At 45.7% G+C, this 17000-nt stretch overlaps 1 protein-coding gene across 1 annotated transcript in view; it reads left to right on the forward strand.

The window, feature by feature from the left end:
- uap1l1 (UDP-N-acetylglucosamine pyrophosphorylase 1 like 1) overlaps positions 1 to 17000 on the forward strand; it is an 80050-nt gene that overhangs the window by 51114 nt on the left and 11936 nt on the right. The window contains exons 6-7 of the mRNA XM_083929883.1: positions 1167 to 1307; positions 1431 to 1616. Of these exons, the coding sequence (XP_083786009.1) occupies positions 1167 to 1307; positions 1431 to 1616 (327 nt within the window). The remainder of the gene's footprint in view (positions 1 to 1166; positions 1308 to 1430; positions 1617 to 17000) is intronic.

Below are 17000 nucleotides of genomic sequence, written 5' to 3' on the forward strand. Positions count from 1 at the left end.
TAGATCAACTTTGCACTTCTTTGGGTTCTCAGCAATACACCCGCCAAGTGTGAAGTTGATCGGGGTAAAAGTTGTCAAGAAAATTAAAAGACAGACAGGCCTACTTCTTAATTTTGTCATTTATTTATTTCCATACAGAAGGTTTGTAATAACCTATGGTGTAAAACCAGGGTTATGTTAGTCTCTCTGACTTCTACAACTGACCAGACTGACAACCATTTTTTGTGGCCATATATATTCCCCAGCAGATTATTCTTCTTTTTTACACAAGAAAAAGCATTACAGACGTACAGTGTGTCTGCTTTAAAGTGAAAAAGAACAGAGGGAGAAAAAAAAACCAACACAAATCCATCCATCCCTCCCAAAAATGCTGTCGGACACGGTCACAATAACCAACCAACCAACCAAACAACATATGACATAAGTAGATAGGTACAGTAAAAAAAAAAAGCAAAATACAAAACAAAAACTAATAGCCACAATAAATACAGTAATTCAAGAAAGAAGAAAACAAAAAGAAACAAGACATTGTAAAATTTCACGTATCCAACTATTATGAGTTGGTGGAGAAACATGTTTCCATTTAAGGAGAATATTATGTCTGGCGAGCAGGGTGGTAAAGGCCACGACACGTTGTCTAGTGATGGGCAGATTTTTTAGACAGAGGGAGCCGAAAGAGCAGTCAGGGGATTGGGTTCCAAATTTGCGTTAAGAGCCTGTTTGAGGGTTTGGAATATATCAGACCAAAATTCAGCAAGCTTCGGGCACGTCCAGAACGTGTGCGTGGTCAGCTGGGGACTGCTTGCAACGGTTACAAGTGTCACTGTGACTAGGGTATATCTTAGCCACTTTGGCATTTGTGAAATGTGCTCTATGAAGCACCTTTCACTGTAATAGGCTGTGCCTGGCACAAATTCGATGATGAATGGACCAGTTTTAGAATGTTCAATGGACTTCAGTATGTGTACTCCCCAAATACTTTTCCCATGCATTTTTAGTTGATACAGTGGGGACTGGGCTCAGTTCAGCAATCTTAATTTGAGGCCCTTATCTGACCATATGCGGAAGGCAGGGTCAGTGCAGGAAGGGAGGGTCCCCCAGAGGATAAACCCTGCATGGTGTTATGTCCTTTAAAAAGGCTTTTGATTTTCTATTCCATCTTACAGGACATTTGAAGGCCAGCTGAAACAACATGTCGCATTGAAGAAAGTGCCCTTTGTGGACACATGTGGCAATCAAGTTAAACCCACCAAACCCAATGGCATAAAGATGGAGAAATTTGTTTTTGATGTCTTTCCATTCTCACGGTATTGTTGATGATTATATTGTGTCTCCAGTTGACATCTGTTGTTTTACTCTACATAAAATGACAAAGTCATATCACATTGCCTCTACAGCTTATTAAACTATGTACTGTCTGTCTTTGGAAGGAGCTTTGTTACATTTGAAGTTGTGAGGGAGGATGAGTTCTCCCCACTGAAAAATGCAGACGGAGCAGCCACAGACAGCCCAACCACAGCCAGAAACTCTTTGCTGGCTCAACACTGCCGCTGGGCCACCGCTGCAGGAGCCACGCTGTTGGATGAATATGAGAACCCCCTTCCTCCTACATACAGGTAAGATGAATATGTTCCTATGTACAGTGCACCCTGCAGCAGTAGATATTGTTAGAACTCGAACTGTGACCTTGGTTACTTTTTTTTTCAGGGCAGAGATTTTCACTTGTCTTATCAGAAAAAGCACAGGTGGAATCAATAACATTAATGGCGGCAATATGTCTACTCTTCTGAAAATCAAGTACATTTTAATTTTATATACCGTATTTTCGCAACTATAATATATAAACGTCTTTTTTTTTCCTCAAAATGTGCGGCGCGCCCTATAGTGCGGTGCGCCCTATGTGCGTTGTTACTGCGGACGTTGTTGAGACCACCATGAGAACGTTAAAGGGGGAAGTGTGGGCGTGGATTGTGTATAAAAGAACAGGTATGTGCTTTATGCAGAACATTGTTGTCTTAACAACCCTGAAAATGGCAAAGAGACACGCCTATGAAGCACAGTTTAAACTGAAGGCTATCAGCTACGCAGAGGAACATGGAAATCGAGCAGCCGCGAGAGAATTCAAGCTTAATGAATCGATGGTTCGCAAGGAAGGAGGAAGATGGAAAACGAACTCCTACAGGTGAAGAAGACGCAGCTGAGTTTCCGCGGACATAAGGCGAGGTGGCCCGAGTTGGAGGAAAGACTCGAGCGGTGGATCATCGAGCAAAGAACGAGTGGGGCGAGCGTTTCGACGGTCACTGTTCGACTAAAAGCAGTAACGCTAGCGGAAGAAATGAAAATTTAACATTTTCAAGGAGGTCCGTCGTGGTGCTTTCGTTTTATGAAACGGTGCCATTTTTCCATCCGGACCAGGACTACAGTAGCGCAGCAACGTCCGGCGGATTATAATGAAAAGCTTGCGAGCTTCCACTCCTACTGCAGCAAACACATCGGCGACAAACGCATCCAGCCAAGCCACATCACCAACATGGACGAGGTGCCGCTCACTTTCGACATCCCGGTGAATCACACGGTGGAGAAGAAGGGGACCAGCACGGTAGCGATACTCACAACAGGGTATGAAAAGGCGTCGTTTACTGTTGTGCTTGGCTGCCACGCAAATGGACAGAAACTGCCGCCTATGGTGATTTTTAAGAGAAAGACTTTGCCTAAAGAGACTTTTCCAGCTGGTGTCGTTATTAAGGCAAATGAAAAGGGCTGGATGGATGAGGAGATGATGAAAGAGTGGCTGAGGGAGGTGTATGTAAGGAGACCAGGTGTTTTTTTCCACGCATCACCATCGCTGTTAATCTGTGACTCCATGCGTGCCCATCTCACAGCCGATGTGAAAAACAAGGTGAAACAAATGAACGCTGTGCTTGCTCTTATTCCGGGAGGTCTGACAAAGGAACTTCAACAGCTCGACATCGGTGTGAACATGCCGTTCAAAGTAAGGCTGCGAGCGGCGTGGGAGCGATGGATGACCGACGGAGACCACAGTTTCACGGAAAGTGGAAGGCAGCGCAGGGCAAATTACGCCACAGTTTGCGGATGGATTGTAGATGCTTGGGCTAACGTGTCTGCAGGCACTGTTGTTCGAGCTTTCGCAAAGCCGGCATCATTTCCGAGGAGCCGCACGGCACGGAAAGTGACTCTGACAGCGAAGAAGGGGAAACTGGCATGTCTGATTTAGCGCAGCTGTTTAATTCAGAAACAGAGGATGATGACTTCGATGGGTTTGATTAATACTTTGTAATAAATACATGAATAAAGCACAAACATACTCAGTTTTGCTCCCGCTCTATTTTTAAATACGCAGTAGAGGTATTTAAACGTAGTAGAGGATATGTACCGGTATATAAAACCCGCGCCCTATAATCCGGTGCGCCTTATGTGTGTGTTAAATACAGTAATGGCACACATAACTGAGACTGCTGCTTTTAGTACGGTGCGCCTTATGGTCGTGAAAATACGGTAAATAGAATTTTATTTTGTTTGTCATCATGACCAGGTTGTGGTCTTACCTGCCAAGGGGGGGAAGGGCTGTGGCGTCATATGTGTCCATCTGCATTAGCATATAATAAATCCAATGTTTTACTGTCTCTGGTGGGGCAGTCAACGTACTGATGGAAATTATTTAAGGTGTTGTTTAATGAGGCATGATTAAAATCACCTGTAAGAACCATGAATGCATCTGGATGTTCAGTCTGCAGTTTTGCGATGAAAGTTCGTCCATCTTATTACCCAAAGACCTTACGTTTCCCATTGTAATCGCTGGGAGCGCTGGCTTATGTCTTCTTTTCTCCCTCCGTTTTGTTCCAGCCCGCCGTCTCCTCCGTAACTCCTGCGGGACCACAGGTCTGTCTCTGGGCAGAGCACAGGCTTACACAGCGTAATCAGCTGTTCACGCATATAAACTGCCCCCACAACTACCAGCAAGGTTCTTTGTTACAAAAAGTAAAAAAAGTAACAGAAGAACGCGGAGAACAGTAACAAAACCTAGGCCAGCCATTGTCTCAACGTTTATGCACGGAATGTGATTCATTTGACAAAACAAACGAAAAAATTAAAACCAACAAATAACAAAGCCTGTTAATGTTCTTATTTTTCCAGGTCATCGTTATCTCCATTTCAGTCAAAAGCAACTGGACTTGGTTATTTGTCTAGGAAGATGTTTCACCTCTCATCCAAGAGGCTTCATCAGTTTGTAGGTACTTTAGGTTCAATTGGATCAATAGTGTGACTATCAAATGAAATAGTTAATAAAGAAAGTGAATAAAGAAAAATTACTAAAAATTAACAACTTTAATTTATTAAAACATCACACGGAGAACCAATTAAATGTAGGGCCTTGACTCACGTTCAGATTATGAGATTGAGTATTCTCAATCAATTTAGCGTTAATCAAGTAAATATGGAATATCACCAATAATTATCAAAGATAATAATAAAAATACTCTAGTTAAACCAGAGTTCCTCGGGGTACCACCGTCATAGACGGAGTGACAACTAATATAAAAGTCTCATTTAATATATTAAACTACTAATTAAGGGTTGAACACCGATAAATGTAATAGTTTAATTAGTTGAAGGATTTAAGAGTTCTTTTCTTAGTAGAGGCTTGCTCATTCATCTTTGTGTAATATTAAATAAACAGACATATGGTAAACAAACATTTTTTAACAAATTAATAAACGCACAAACAAAACACACAATAAACTAACTAAAGCTAACAGCAAGTGTGTGTGTGTGTGTGTGTGTGTGTGTGTGTGTGTGTGTGTGTGTGTGTGTGTGTGTGTGTGTGTGTGTGTGTGTGTGTGAGAAACAAAGAGGATTGGACCCCTGCAGAGAAGGTGTGAACATTTAAGTTACACGCAGGCTGAAAATCTCAGTTCTTATTAAGGTTATGACAAATTTACAGTTCTATCTAGCCGTTCATTCAGTCTTATAACATGTAGTAATGCCCAGTTGGTGATTAGTTACCAGTCCATGAGATGGGAGATAAGTTGCGTTGCTTGATGCCAGTGGCTGGTTGAAGAAAGGAAGCTGGTTGCAGAAAGATTCTTGTCTTGGTTGTTGCTCTTAGGCAAAAGAGGACTCAGATCGGTCTTTGTTCTGCTCAGTTGAGTTGGTAACCGGTTGGTTAACCTTTGCTGGTGATCCTACGCCATAAGCCAGGTTCAGGGCCGAGGGGACAGCGGACAGCTGGTCTCCTGGATCCGCAGTGTGCGTCGAGTTGAGTTGGTAGGTTCGAAGAGAGAGATCCGGGAGAGAGAGAGTGAGGATGTGGGTGTTCTACAGTTTTATAGACACTGGTGATGTCATCACCAGAGGTCAGGTCAGCCAATGAACAGTTTGGGGGTCCCTTGAATAATTCACACCTGGGTGTGACCTGTGAAACCTGGGGAAGGTCGCTGAGGCCTTTGTTTCAGCAGGCTTACCTTCTTTGAACTGAAAGTTTGAGTTAATCAAGAAATGAACCATCATCTTTGGGGTGCCTGTTGCACCTACAAGTTCATGTACGCATTTGACCAGGCTGGGACTGGTCCAATTAACTGATGGATTTGATTTTAACCCATGTGTCGTCCACATATCTGAACCAATGGCTCTGCGTTATTCCTTTGAAGGAGTTCAAAGCCTTGTCCTCTACCTCCTCCATGTATATATTTGCCACAATAGGGGATACTGGTGAACCCATGGCACAGCCATGTTTTTGTCTGTAAAAAGTGACATTGAACTGGAAATATGTGGTATTCAGGCACAAATCCAGAAGATGGCAAATGTGGTCTGGTTTCAGATGTGTTCGGTTGTGTAAGGAGTTGTCCTGTGTGAGCTGCTCTCTTACTATGGCCAAAGCCTCCATGGTTGGAATACAGGTGAACAAGGAAGTCATGTCGTAGGATACCATGGTTTCATCAGACTTTATTCAAAAAGTCTATGGAGTTTTGGATGTGGTGTGGGGTGCTGCCCACGAGTGGTGCCAGGATATTGGCTATGTGCTCGGCAATGTTGTAAGTGACAGGGTCACTGACAATGGGCCTGAGCGGGGCCCCTTCTTTATGGATTTTAGGGTCCATATAAGCAGGGGGTTGAGTCCTGGGAATAGAGCATGTAATATTGTGATTTGTCAATGACTCCTTCTTTTTGTAGTTGCTGTAGACACTCTATAACCTTCTTTTTGTAACCGCTGGAAGGGTCTCGTTTTCAGAGTTTCGTAAGTGTTAGAGGGACTGAGTAGTTATAGTAGTCATTCCGTATGTGGCTGGGGTATCAGAGAAACTCAGGAGGATCTTCAACAAACACTGCATCCCTGTGTATTTCAAACCCAGTAACACACTCAGACAGAGACTAGTACATCCCAAGAACAGAACACCACACACCCACAAAAGCATTCTGGTTTATGCTGTCCAATGCCACAAGGAACGCAAAGATCTCTACATTTTTGAAACAAAACAACCACTACATAAAAGCATGGCCCAACACAGGAGAGCTAACTTCTCAGGCCTGGACTCTGCTGTCCACCTACATCTGAAGGAGAAATCCCACTCCTTTGATGACAACAATGTCCACTGTCACTCTAACGACGGTCGTTGGCACTTGGAGCACAAAGGGTTCCAGTGACATCATCGGATCTCCACATCAGTTAGTTGGACCAGTCCCAGCCTGGTCAGTTACGTACATAAACTGAGGAAGCCTCTTGGATGAGAGGTGAAACGTTTTCCTAGACAAATAACCAAGTCCAGTTGCTTTTGACTAAAATTGCTTTGGGGGTAACAAATAACAAAGTTAAAAAAAAAATGATGGGAGCTGCGGCTACAAGCTGCCACCTGAGGCAGTGCCAGAGAATGCGAAAACAGTGACACCTAAGAGGTCTTTTAGCCCCAAGCCACACGATCGAAAGCAAACTTTTTTTCCCCCTCCGTTCTTCAAAAGTTTTCCGTTCACACGGACTCGGCTCAAGAAATATCTGCGTCCACACGAAACCAGTGAAACTGGCTGAAAACACTGTAATACACATGTCGGGCCTGGGTGTGGCACAACTCCCACAGAAATACACCAAGACGGAGAAGAAGAGACTGAGCTCCGCTGTTGTGTAGAATCATAATACAAACACAGGAGAGTTTGTCCCCAAATCTGGCGACTTCCCCAATCCTTATCCATCCTAGAGAGAAATCTGTTGAGTGTTTCTGGTGTTAGTGGAGACTTTTGTGGTGTTTTGGACTCTGATGCACGAATCACTCAGTAGTAACTGATCTCAACGAGAAGCGGGTGCTGCTGTGAGCCCTTCCTCGTCCCAAAGCACTCCCAGGCAGGCACTGTCTCGCTACTTTTTGCAACTTTCTTGGCAACTTTATTATATATATATAACTGGTATTAAAATGTGCGTTTATAGGAAGACGCGTTCTCGTGTGGCCAGGGCCTTAATTTAACAGGAAGACACAATTGTGGTGGAAATTTAACACTTCCCTGGTAAGAAATAAAGGTATAAGTCGACTGAGTTTTTAAGTGATTTAATAAAGAACAGGTTCAGTCAACAATTATACAGGCCAACAAATGGGCTGACAATAAAACAGACAGGGTCATGCAATACTATGCTACTCAGCTGAGTAGGGTCAGAGTCATCCACCAGGCTGGTTTCAGAGTCTCACAATTTCTTGAAGTTTAGCAGGCCTATGAATACACAGCTTCCACGTGCAGTAGACGTGGACAGACGCACAGGCTCCATCCAGTTGTTCGCGCAGGGGTGAACTTTGTTCAGGGCTTTCTCAGCCCATGTTTAACTTAGCCAATCCATTTGGATTTTCTCAGTTCAATTGCGTCAAACATGTTTAAAGAGCAAAGGAGAGTAATGATTCAGCAGACAGGTTTAAAACAACAGGTTTATAATAACAAGAAAGCAAGGCTTGTGAATATTGCAAATTGCTATCACAACAATAGCATGTCTGAAAAGTCTACCAGCAACGAGACAGAAACTGGCAGCTGTTATACCAATTCTATTTAATCAGCAATGATAATATGGAGCCAAGTCAGCAGAAACACAGAAGGTAAACAGGAATGTGGCTGGATACATTAGCATGGAGCAGATCCTTGTTTACACTGTGGAGAAACCTGACTAACAACAACTGAGTCGCCAACCGAATCCAAGGCAGAGCTCCAGGCTGCGACCAAAAAAATTGAATATATTTATATACATATTATACATGATAGATTATAACATGAAATGGCACACATGAGAATAACACAAAAAGCAAATGGGCATGGTTAAAGCTATGATATGTAAATGCAATTACTAATCCTACCTTTGTGGAAGGTAAATTTTTTATATCAAATAGCCAGTGGTCAACATATCCGCTCATTAAAGTACCAACAACGTCATCTCAGCAAACTCAGCCGTGTAGAGGGAGGTCCAGAGGAAGTAGGTGTGTTTCACAGCTCCAGAGCAGTCTCCAGACGTGCAGTATCCCAGGTCTCTCCCAAGGTGCAGGACTGGTAGTCAGAGGCCAAGGAGTGGACAGGCTGTACAACAGGGCTGCATGCAGTAGGGGACACTTCACTGTGGCAACTGATATTCGGTGTCATGGGTCACTTTCGTTGTGAACCCTACATCTTAAGCTTTAAGCCAAAAGAGTCTTTCTGGATTCTTCAGCTTCGACAGCTTTAGAGTTAGCCGGATGAGACAGTCAGTTGGTCACTTTCAAGCACCTGGTGAATACTGGACTTTTATGTAAACTTTAAAGGGTAACTTTGTGCTGTTGACTAAAGCTTAATTTCTCTGGCCGGAATTAAAATAAGCTTGTCCTCAAAAACACAAGCACTAACTTAAAATGACATTTCACTGATAAATAAAATGTTATTAATCAAATAAAACACTGAACTTTGTTGAAACAAAGTCAGGGAGAAAGTTACTTAGAAAAAATAAAGACAAAAAGAGAAGTAAGAAGTCTGAGGAAATCATCTTCTGAAATCTTCTAGAAATCTGAGGAGACTTGGAGGCTTGGATCTGCTATCTTTAAGTCCACTTTGAAGGTGGGGCCTGGATAATGAGACACATTTATTTTCCCACCTAAAGTCGGGAAACACCCTCTTTCCTTTGTCTCTAAAGACAAGAGATCAGTTTTCACATAAATATACAAATCAGGCCAAGTGTAGGAATTTAACAGTGAGTACACACAATTAATTAACACATAATGCGAACGTTCCCTTAGTAAATAATCCTGTCAGTGACACAATAACATTAAAGCATAACATTTTCGTATGTTAAAATAATCATTCTTTTATAGTAGTCTAAATATATTTTGATAATATGTTAAAATAAGATCATCAATTATAATATACGATATGATTGAATGATACATGCATACAGACTTGGACAAACTTAAAATATAATCCTTGGTGGATCCTTAATGTCAATACTTACATGATCTGGTTTAGTATCACCACATTTCTGTAATTTTAGAAATCTTGACCAAAAAACGACCAGAGTCGTTCCAAACAACACTAATTTGGATGAATTAAATACACATTATTAGTCGTAAAAAGTGTCACAGTGTTTCTGTCAGGGTGCAATAAACTTATCTCTTGAAAAAGTATTTTCTCCATTAGTTAACGGATACATTTCAGAGTTTATTTTTAGAACGCAGCAGTAATAGTTAAAGTCAAAAATAGAATTTGGGAATTAAACACAGATAGCAATGTACACCAGAATCCTTTTGATGTCGGTGTCAGCTCTCATGGATCTATTAGAGAACAAAGGTGAAGACTGCTTGGTTGACAAAGTTTCAGTGGATGGTGCCGTTTTTGATGGCATGGCAGTCATACAAGCCATGCGATCCAGACCAGGTACATTTGGAGAGCTTGCAGAGACCATACTGCAGAAAATACTCCAACTAGCTTTACAGCACATGTGTACACGTATTGACTTTGTCACTGACCAGTATCCACTCATCAGTATCAAAAACCTAGAACGGTCACGTACAGCTGATGCAGGGTCACACCACATGCAAATCTTTGGCCCGGATCAGAGGACCCCAACACAATGGAAGAAGTTTCTCTCTGAAGGAACAAATAAGGAAGCACTTACGGAATTCCTGTAAGTTGCATGGATAATGCAGAACTTACAACAGTGGGCAAAAACCTCTGCTTGTACGTAGTGTTGCTTTCGTCAACGAAAATGATGACGAAATATCTGCGTCAACGAACCTCTATCACGTGACGAAAACTAGACGAGACGAAACGAAAATGCTGGGCATGTGACGATGACTAAGACGAAATATATAATGCAATTTCGTTGACGAATAAACGAGATGAAATGTCTCTTCCTTTTCGTTGACGAAAACGAGAAGAAATAACGTTGTTTCGTCTCGTTTAGTCACGTTATTATTATTATTATTTTGTAGTTTTCTCCCAGTCTCGCGTCCCCACACGCGCATTATTTTGATTCTGAAGATGCCGCTGCTGTGGGTTAGGGTTACCGTTAGAGTTAACTAAACTAAAGAAACATGAGGACAAAGTCTAACACCGGCCGGGGGTCGTGTTTGAGAGGAAAAAAAGAAACACTTTTATTACATAGACGTGGAAAGCAAAACGGAATGTGTTGTGGAGCCAAAAAATCACAGGAAAAAACACCACAGATCTTAAGAGACACCCCAGGGCATCCCATAATGAACTTTAGGTAAGTCAAGACAAAACGTAACAATACTTTCTGTTTTATTAAGCTCATGCGACATGAGGCTACGTTTAATGTGTCATTAGCCATCAGCTAATGTCAATGTTAGCATCCCACCATATCAGTCACCCTGGTCAGACTTTCAAGTAGTTAGCAGCACCCCTCTGCTACAGCCATCCAACCTTCAGCTTGGATCATATAGACAGCTTCAGCATGAGCCACAACTGTCGTCGCTGCAACATAACATCTCCACAGCATTACAGCTACAAACAACAAGGACTCCTACACCAGGTAGTAGACAGAATAACTACACAATGACTCAGTCTCTGCCATCGACTGTGACATCTGTATGGGCACCGCCTCCCCCCACTACGCTTAATATGACTATGTTCCAGCCTACTCCTCAAGTAACACAAGCAGTGAGTTATGCAAGCCCACAGATACCAGCTACATCTAGCTACCATTCTAACCCGCCTTATACACCGATGGTTAACAATATACAAGGCAGAGTGCCCCCAGCTTCACAGCTTCAATACCTGCCCATGCAGACAACACCAGTAAATCCAGTACCAGTGCAGCGACACGCTCCACTCATGTCTGCACAACCAGTGTATAGACCACTCCAGATAGCAACAGCACCGCATTCACCTGCTACAACTGCCACTCGGACAGTTTTCAATCCACAACCATACAGCCAAGACTTTCCTCTGGGGACATTCTGTCAGCCTCCAGCGCCCATCTCCACACAGCCAATATACCAGTCACCTTCACCGGAGCTGAACCAATGTCTGCAACAGTATCAGTCTCCATATGCCCCCTCTACTCAGCCAGCTTATCAACTGGTGTCTGCCCCACAGGGTTCCATCCTGCAAGAGCCTACATCAGCTCTACAGGCTCAGTACAGCCCCCAGTTCCAGTATACACCACAGCAGGTGCCATACACCGCCCAGTTCCCCAGACAGCCAGTTCCAGTACCTGAACTGCCCAAGCTGGTACATGACAGTGAGAGAGTTTGCTGACCTAAAAATGGCCCTGGACCATCTGCTCAATCCACACACTGAGCTTTCTGAACATTACAAATACCGCGTGCTTATGGAACATTTGGTCCTGGACGAAGCTAAGCTAATAGCTCAGTCATGCAGGCATTATGTGCAACCCTACACTGCCGCCATCAAAGCTTTGCAGAGGCAGTATGGGCAGCCTCATCAGTTGGCACAAAGTGAAATTGCAGCCATTCTGAACTCCCCTGATCTTAAGTCAGGAGACCCAAAAGCCTTCCAGAGCTTCACCCTCAACGTTGATCTGCTAGTGGGAATGCTTACTTCATTGGAGGGGCCAAACGGGATGGAAGTGATGTCTACTGGCCATGTTGACCGGCTGCTTAGCAAACTCCCCAGACATATGAGGGACAACTTCGTCGAGCATCTACAGGTCCAAGGGCGCCTCAGCACCAGCAGCCTTAACCCATACAACCTCAGAGACCTGGCAGAGTGGCTCAAGGTAAAGGCAGAGGCTCAAAGACTGTCCGCAAAAATGGCACAGCGTCACCGAGCAGAAGGAGCACAGCCTGCAAAGAGAGACAGACCCGTCCCTGTTTCCCGACCTCGGACTCAGCCCGTCTCTGTGTACCACGGCGCTGACCAGCCCGGATCAACCAGGATGCCCCAGCCAGCAACTAAGCAGCAAAGGTTTAAAATGATGTGTCTTTTCTGCAAGAGTACAGAGCACTATTTGTCACAGTGTTCAGACATTATTCAACGCTCAACACAGGAGATTGAGAAGTGGATAGCAGATGGAAAACGCTGTCGCAACTGTGGCCGCACTAATCACGACCAAGAGAGCTGCACTTTAAAGAAACCATGCAGTGAATGTCAAGAGGTTCACCTGAGAGTGCTGCATGATGTCGCCAGGCCAGGCCCCCGTGTCTACCTTATCACTCCAAAAGACTGCACCTCAGCCACTAACTCTATGCAAGGAGGGAGAGTATTCCTCAAGGTGGTGCCAATCATCCTCAGTCATGGGACCAAATCACTGCAGACCTACGCAATCCTGGACGATGGGGCGGAGCGCACCATAATACTGCCAGCTGCAGTTCGTGGCCTGGGGCTCAGAGGCAGAGCAGAGTCCCTCACCCTGCGGACTGTTCGTCAGGATGTTGTCCACCTCACTGGAGCATCAGTTGACTTTCATGTAGCATCTCCAGCAATGCCATCAAAACAGTACTTGGTCGAGAGAGCCTACACAGCGCGTCGACTTACCCTGACCGAGCAGTCCTACCCAATAGCAGCGCTGCAGAGACGCTACCGGCACCTGAGAGGGTTACAACTGCAGAACTTTAATAAGGTGCAACCACTGCTGCTTATTGGTGCAGATTACACCCACCTGATCACTGCCACAGAACCTGTCAGATTTGGTCCAAAGGGAGGGCCTGTAGCCATCCATACAGCACTTGGTTGGACCCTCCAGGGTCCAGATGGTTCACAATCCCCTGCTGCTTCATGCTACTACACTGCCTTCACACCAACGCCAGATGACATCTACCACCATGTTGAGCGCCTCTGGCAGCTTGATGTGCTTCCATTCCGTAGTGAGCGGTTAGCAGTGCAGTCCCGCCTGGACCAGGAGGCAGTGGGCATCCTGGAAGCACGCACCAGGAGAGTAAAGGTTGGTGACACTCATCGCTATGCTACACCTCTGCTCCGGGTGAAGGGCGCACCGCCACTAAAATCAGATGTTGAAGCAGTTATGCCAAAGCTACGCAGCACAGAGAGACGACTACTTAAAGACCCTGTTAAAGCAAAAGTGTTTGAAGCAGAAATCCAAAAGCTTATAGATGGTGGGTGCGTCAAAAAGCTCCAAGAGGAAGAGGCAAAGAGCTCCAGTGAGTCATGGTTCATTCCTCATCACCTCGTTCATCACAACGGCAAATATCGCCTGGTTTTCGACTGCTCCTTTAATCACGGTGGTCTCTCCCTCAACGAGCAGCTGCTCCCAGGTCCAACCCTTGGGCCATCTCTTATTGGGGTCCTCCTGCGGTTCCGCCAGCATGCTGTTGCCATCAGTGGGGACATCCGAGCCATGTTCCACCAGGTTCGGCTTCTACCTGAGGACCAGCCATTGATGAGGTTTGTTTGGAGAAACCTGCAGAGAGAGAAACAGCCTGATGTCTACCAATGGCAAGTCCTGCCATTTGGTACCACGAGCAGCCCATGTTGTGCGACGCTTGCTCTGCAAAAACATGTCAAGGAAAGTGGGAATGAAGATGTTCTGCAATCCGTTGAGCAGTCTTTCTATGTGGACAATTGTCTGCAGAGCCTGTCAACGGCTGAGTCAGCAAAGCTGCTTGTGGACAAGATGCGACAGTGTCTGGCCTCAGGAGGATTCGAGATCCGTCAGTGGGCAAGTAACTTCTCATCTGTTGTCTCTCATTTACCTTCCAGCGCCAGATCTCAGAGCACAGAGCTGTGGCTCACTGAGAAGAGCAACGACCCACAGGAGCCAACTCTCGGCCTGCTGTGGCATTGTCCAACTGACCGGCTTGGCTACAAGCCAAAGCCTCCAGAGAGTGAGACCCCCACTATGCGCTACATATATAAGGTGCTCGCCCGCCAGTATGATCCACTTGGACTTATTATCCCATACACAACTCGGGCCAAGATCCTGGTCCAGAGATTGTGGGTAAAGAAGAGGAGTTGGGACGATCCAAACCTCCCTCCTGACATTCTCCAGGCCTGGTCCAGCTGGGAGAGAGAGCTCCCCAAGCTGGCCAGCATCTCCATCCCTCGGACTTATGCACCGTTACCGCTTGCCACTAACACCACCAAGTACACTCTCCACGTCTTCTGTGACTCCTCTGAGCAAGCATACGGTTCAGTGGCGTACCTCACCACAACAAGTGATGACACAGTCCATGTTTCATTTGTCATGGCAAGGTCTAGAGTGGCTCCAAAACGGCAGCAGTCAATGCCACGGTTGGAGCTTTGTGCAGCGCTGACAGGAGCCCAGCTGTCCTCCCTCATCCACAAAGAGCTCACCTTGTGTATTTCCAGGACTTTTTTATGGACTGACTCCACGACAGTTCTTACCTGGCTGACATCTCAATCGTGCAGGTTCAAGGTCTTCGTGGGAACCCGGGTTTCTGAGATCCAGGAGTTGACTGCTTCACACACCTGGAGGTACGTGGATAAAGCTAACAATCCAGCCGACGATCTCACACGTGGCAAGACTTTAGCTGAGCTGGCAGCACCAAGTCGTTGGATCCAGGGATCAGCATTCCTTCGGCGTCCGCCGGATGAATGGCCATCACGTCCTACTACCGCAGGACCAGAGGACAGTAGTGAGTTAAAGCAGAGTGTTTTCTGTGGCCTCACGCTGACAAACTCACCACTGAAGATACCAGACATCGACCAGTTCAGCAGCTGGACAGAGCTGGTCAAGGCTGCTCAGCAGTCTCTTCATGGGGCGGCGACTGACCCTGCTTCACCTCTGTGTGACTTTCAAGACACAGGAGTCCATCTGCTAAGGAGCAGCCAAGCAGACTGTTTCTCTGAGGCAATTCGATGCCTCACAGCTGGCAAACCAGTGCCCACCAGCAGTAAGCTGAGTATGCTTGCACCAGAGTTAGACCCGGAGATGGGTCTTATACGTGTTGGGGGACGATTGCGCCGCATTGACAGTTGCAACTCTACTGACATTCACCCGATACTGTTGGATCCACACCATGCAGTTACCCAACTCCTTATTAAAGAGACAGATGCCCAACTACATCACCCTGGACCCGATAGGGTGTTTGCGGAGATGAGGCGTCGTTACTGAGGGCGGCTGTGGCTTGGTGGCAGAGTGGGTCGTCCTCTGTTCGAGAGATTGGTGGTACGATCCCCATCTCCCCCCGGTCCACATGTCGAAGTGTCCTTGAGCAAGACACTGAACCCCAAATTGCTCCCCGTGCTGCGCATGGGTGTGTGAATGTGGTGTGAATGGTTAGATCAGATTAGATGGTATGTAGATGTCCACTGCCATCAGTGTGAATGTCTGTGTGAATGGGTGAATGTGACAAACACTGTGAAGCGCCTTGAGTAGTCAGATGACTAGAAAGGCGCTATATAAGTACAAGTCCATTTACCATTTACCATTTACTGGATTCTGCGGGGAAGGCAGGCTATTAAGAAGTATCAAAGAGCCTGTGCTGGTTGCATGAAGTGGAGAGGGAAGCCAGTAGTGCCGAGGATGGCAGATCTGCCCTCTGCTCGTCTGCGGCTGCTCAAGCCTCCATTCTTCTTGGGAGGCGAAGTGAAAAGCGCTGGGGGATCATTTTTAAATGTCTGACCACACGATGCGTACATCTGGATCTGCTCACCAGCCTCGACACAGATGCTTTCCTCCTAGCACTGAGACGGTTCATCGCACGGAGAGGTACCCCCTTTGAGGTGCTCTCAGACCAAGGGACTAATTTCAGAGGGGCAGATAAGGAGCTTAAGGAGGCCTTTGCAGCAATGGAATCACAGCTGCAAGAGAGACTTGCAGAAAAAAGGATTAAGTTCTGTTTCAACCCACCTGCATCTCCCCACTTTGGTGGCGTCTGGGAGCGTGATATTCGATCGGTCAAGAAATCTCTGCAAGTGGTCATAGGGGCACAAGTGCTCCAAGAGGGGGTTCTGCTCACACTCCTCATCGAGGCTGAAGGGATGCTTAATGCCAAGCCTTTAGGATATGTTTCCTCAGATGTGGCCGATCCAGATCCAGTGACTCCGAGCATGTTGTTGATGGGGCGGCAGGATGCCTCTCTCCCACAAGTCACCTATGCTCTCGACACCCTCACCAGGAGGCGCTGGCGTCATTGCCAGATGATGGCGGACCACTTCTGGACGCAGTTCATCAGGAACTACCTGCCCACTCTCCAAACACGCCAGAGATGGCGAGAACACACAGATCATCTAACCATGGACACAGTTGTGATGATTGTTGATCCTCAGCTTCCACGTGCTCACTGGCCAATTGGAAAGGTGGTAAAGTTGAATGCAAGTGATGATGGATGCATCAGAACAGCTGAGGTCAGTGTTGGCAACAAGACTTACCTGAGACCCGTGGCTCGGCTGGTCCAGTTATCGGCTCTTCCAGAAGACAATTCTAGTTAAAGGACTCTCGTTGTGGGAATTTATGTTTGTTACAAAATAGCCATGCTATTTAGGGGGCGGCTGTTATAAATTCCCTTAAGAGTATGCAAATACAGGTTAATAAGATGTTCATTTGTTGATTATAATCTGACTTAAGTGTTTGAATATTTAGTCAGGCA

Source organism: Echiichthys vipera (genome assembly GCF_963691815.1).
Source record: "Echiichthys vipera genome assembly, chromosome: 16".
NCBI lineage: Eukaryota > Metazoa > Chordata > Actinopteri > Perciformes > Trachinidae > Echiichthys > Echiichthys vipera.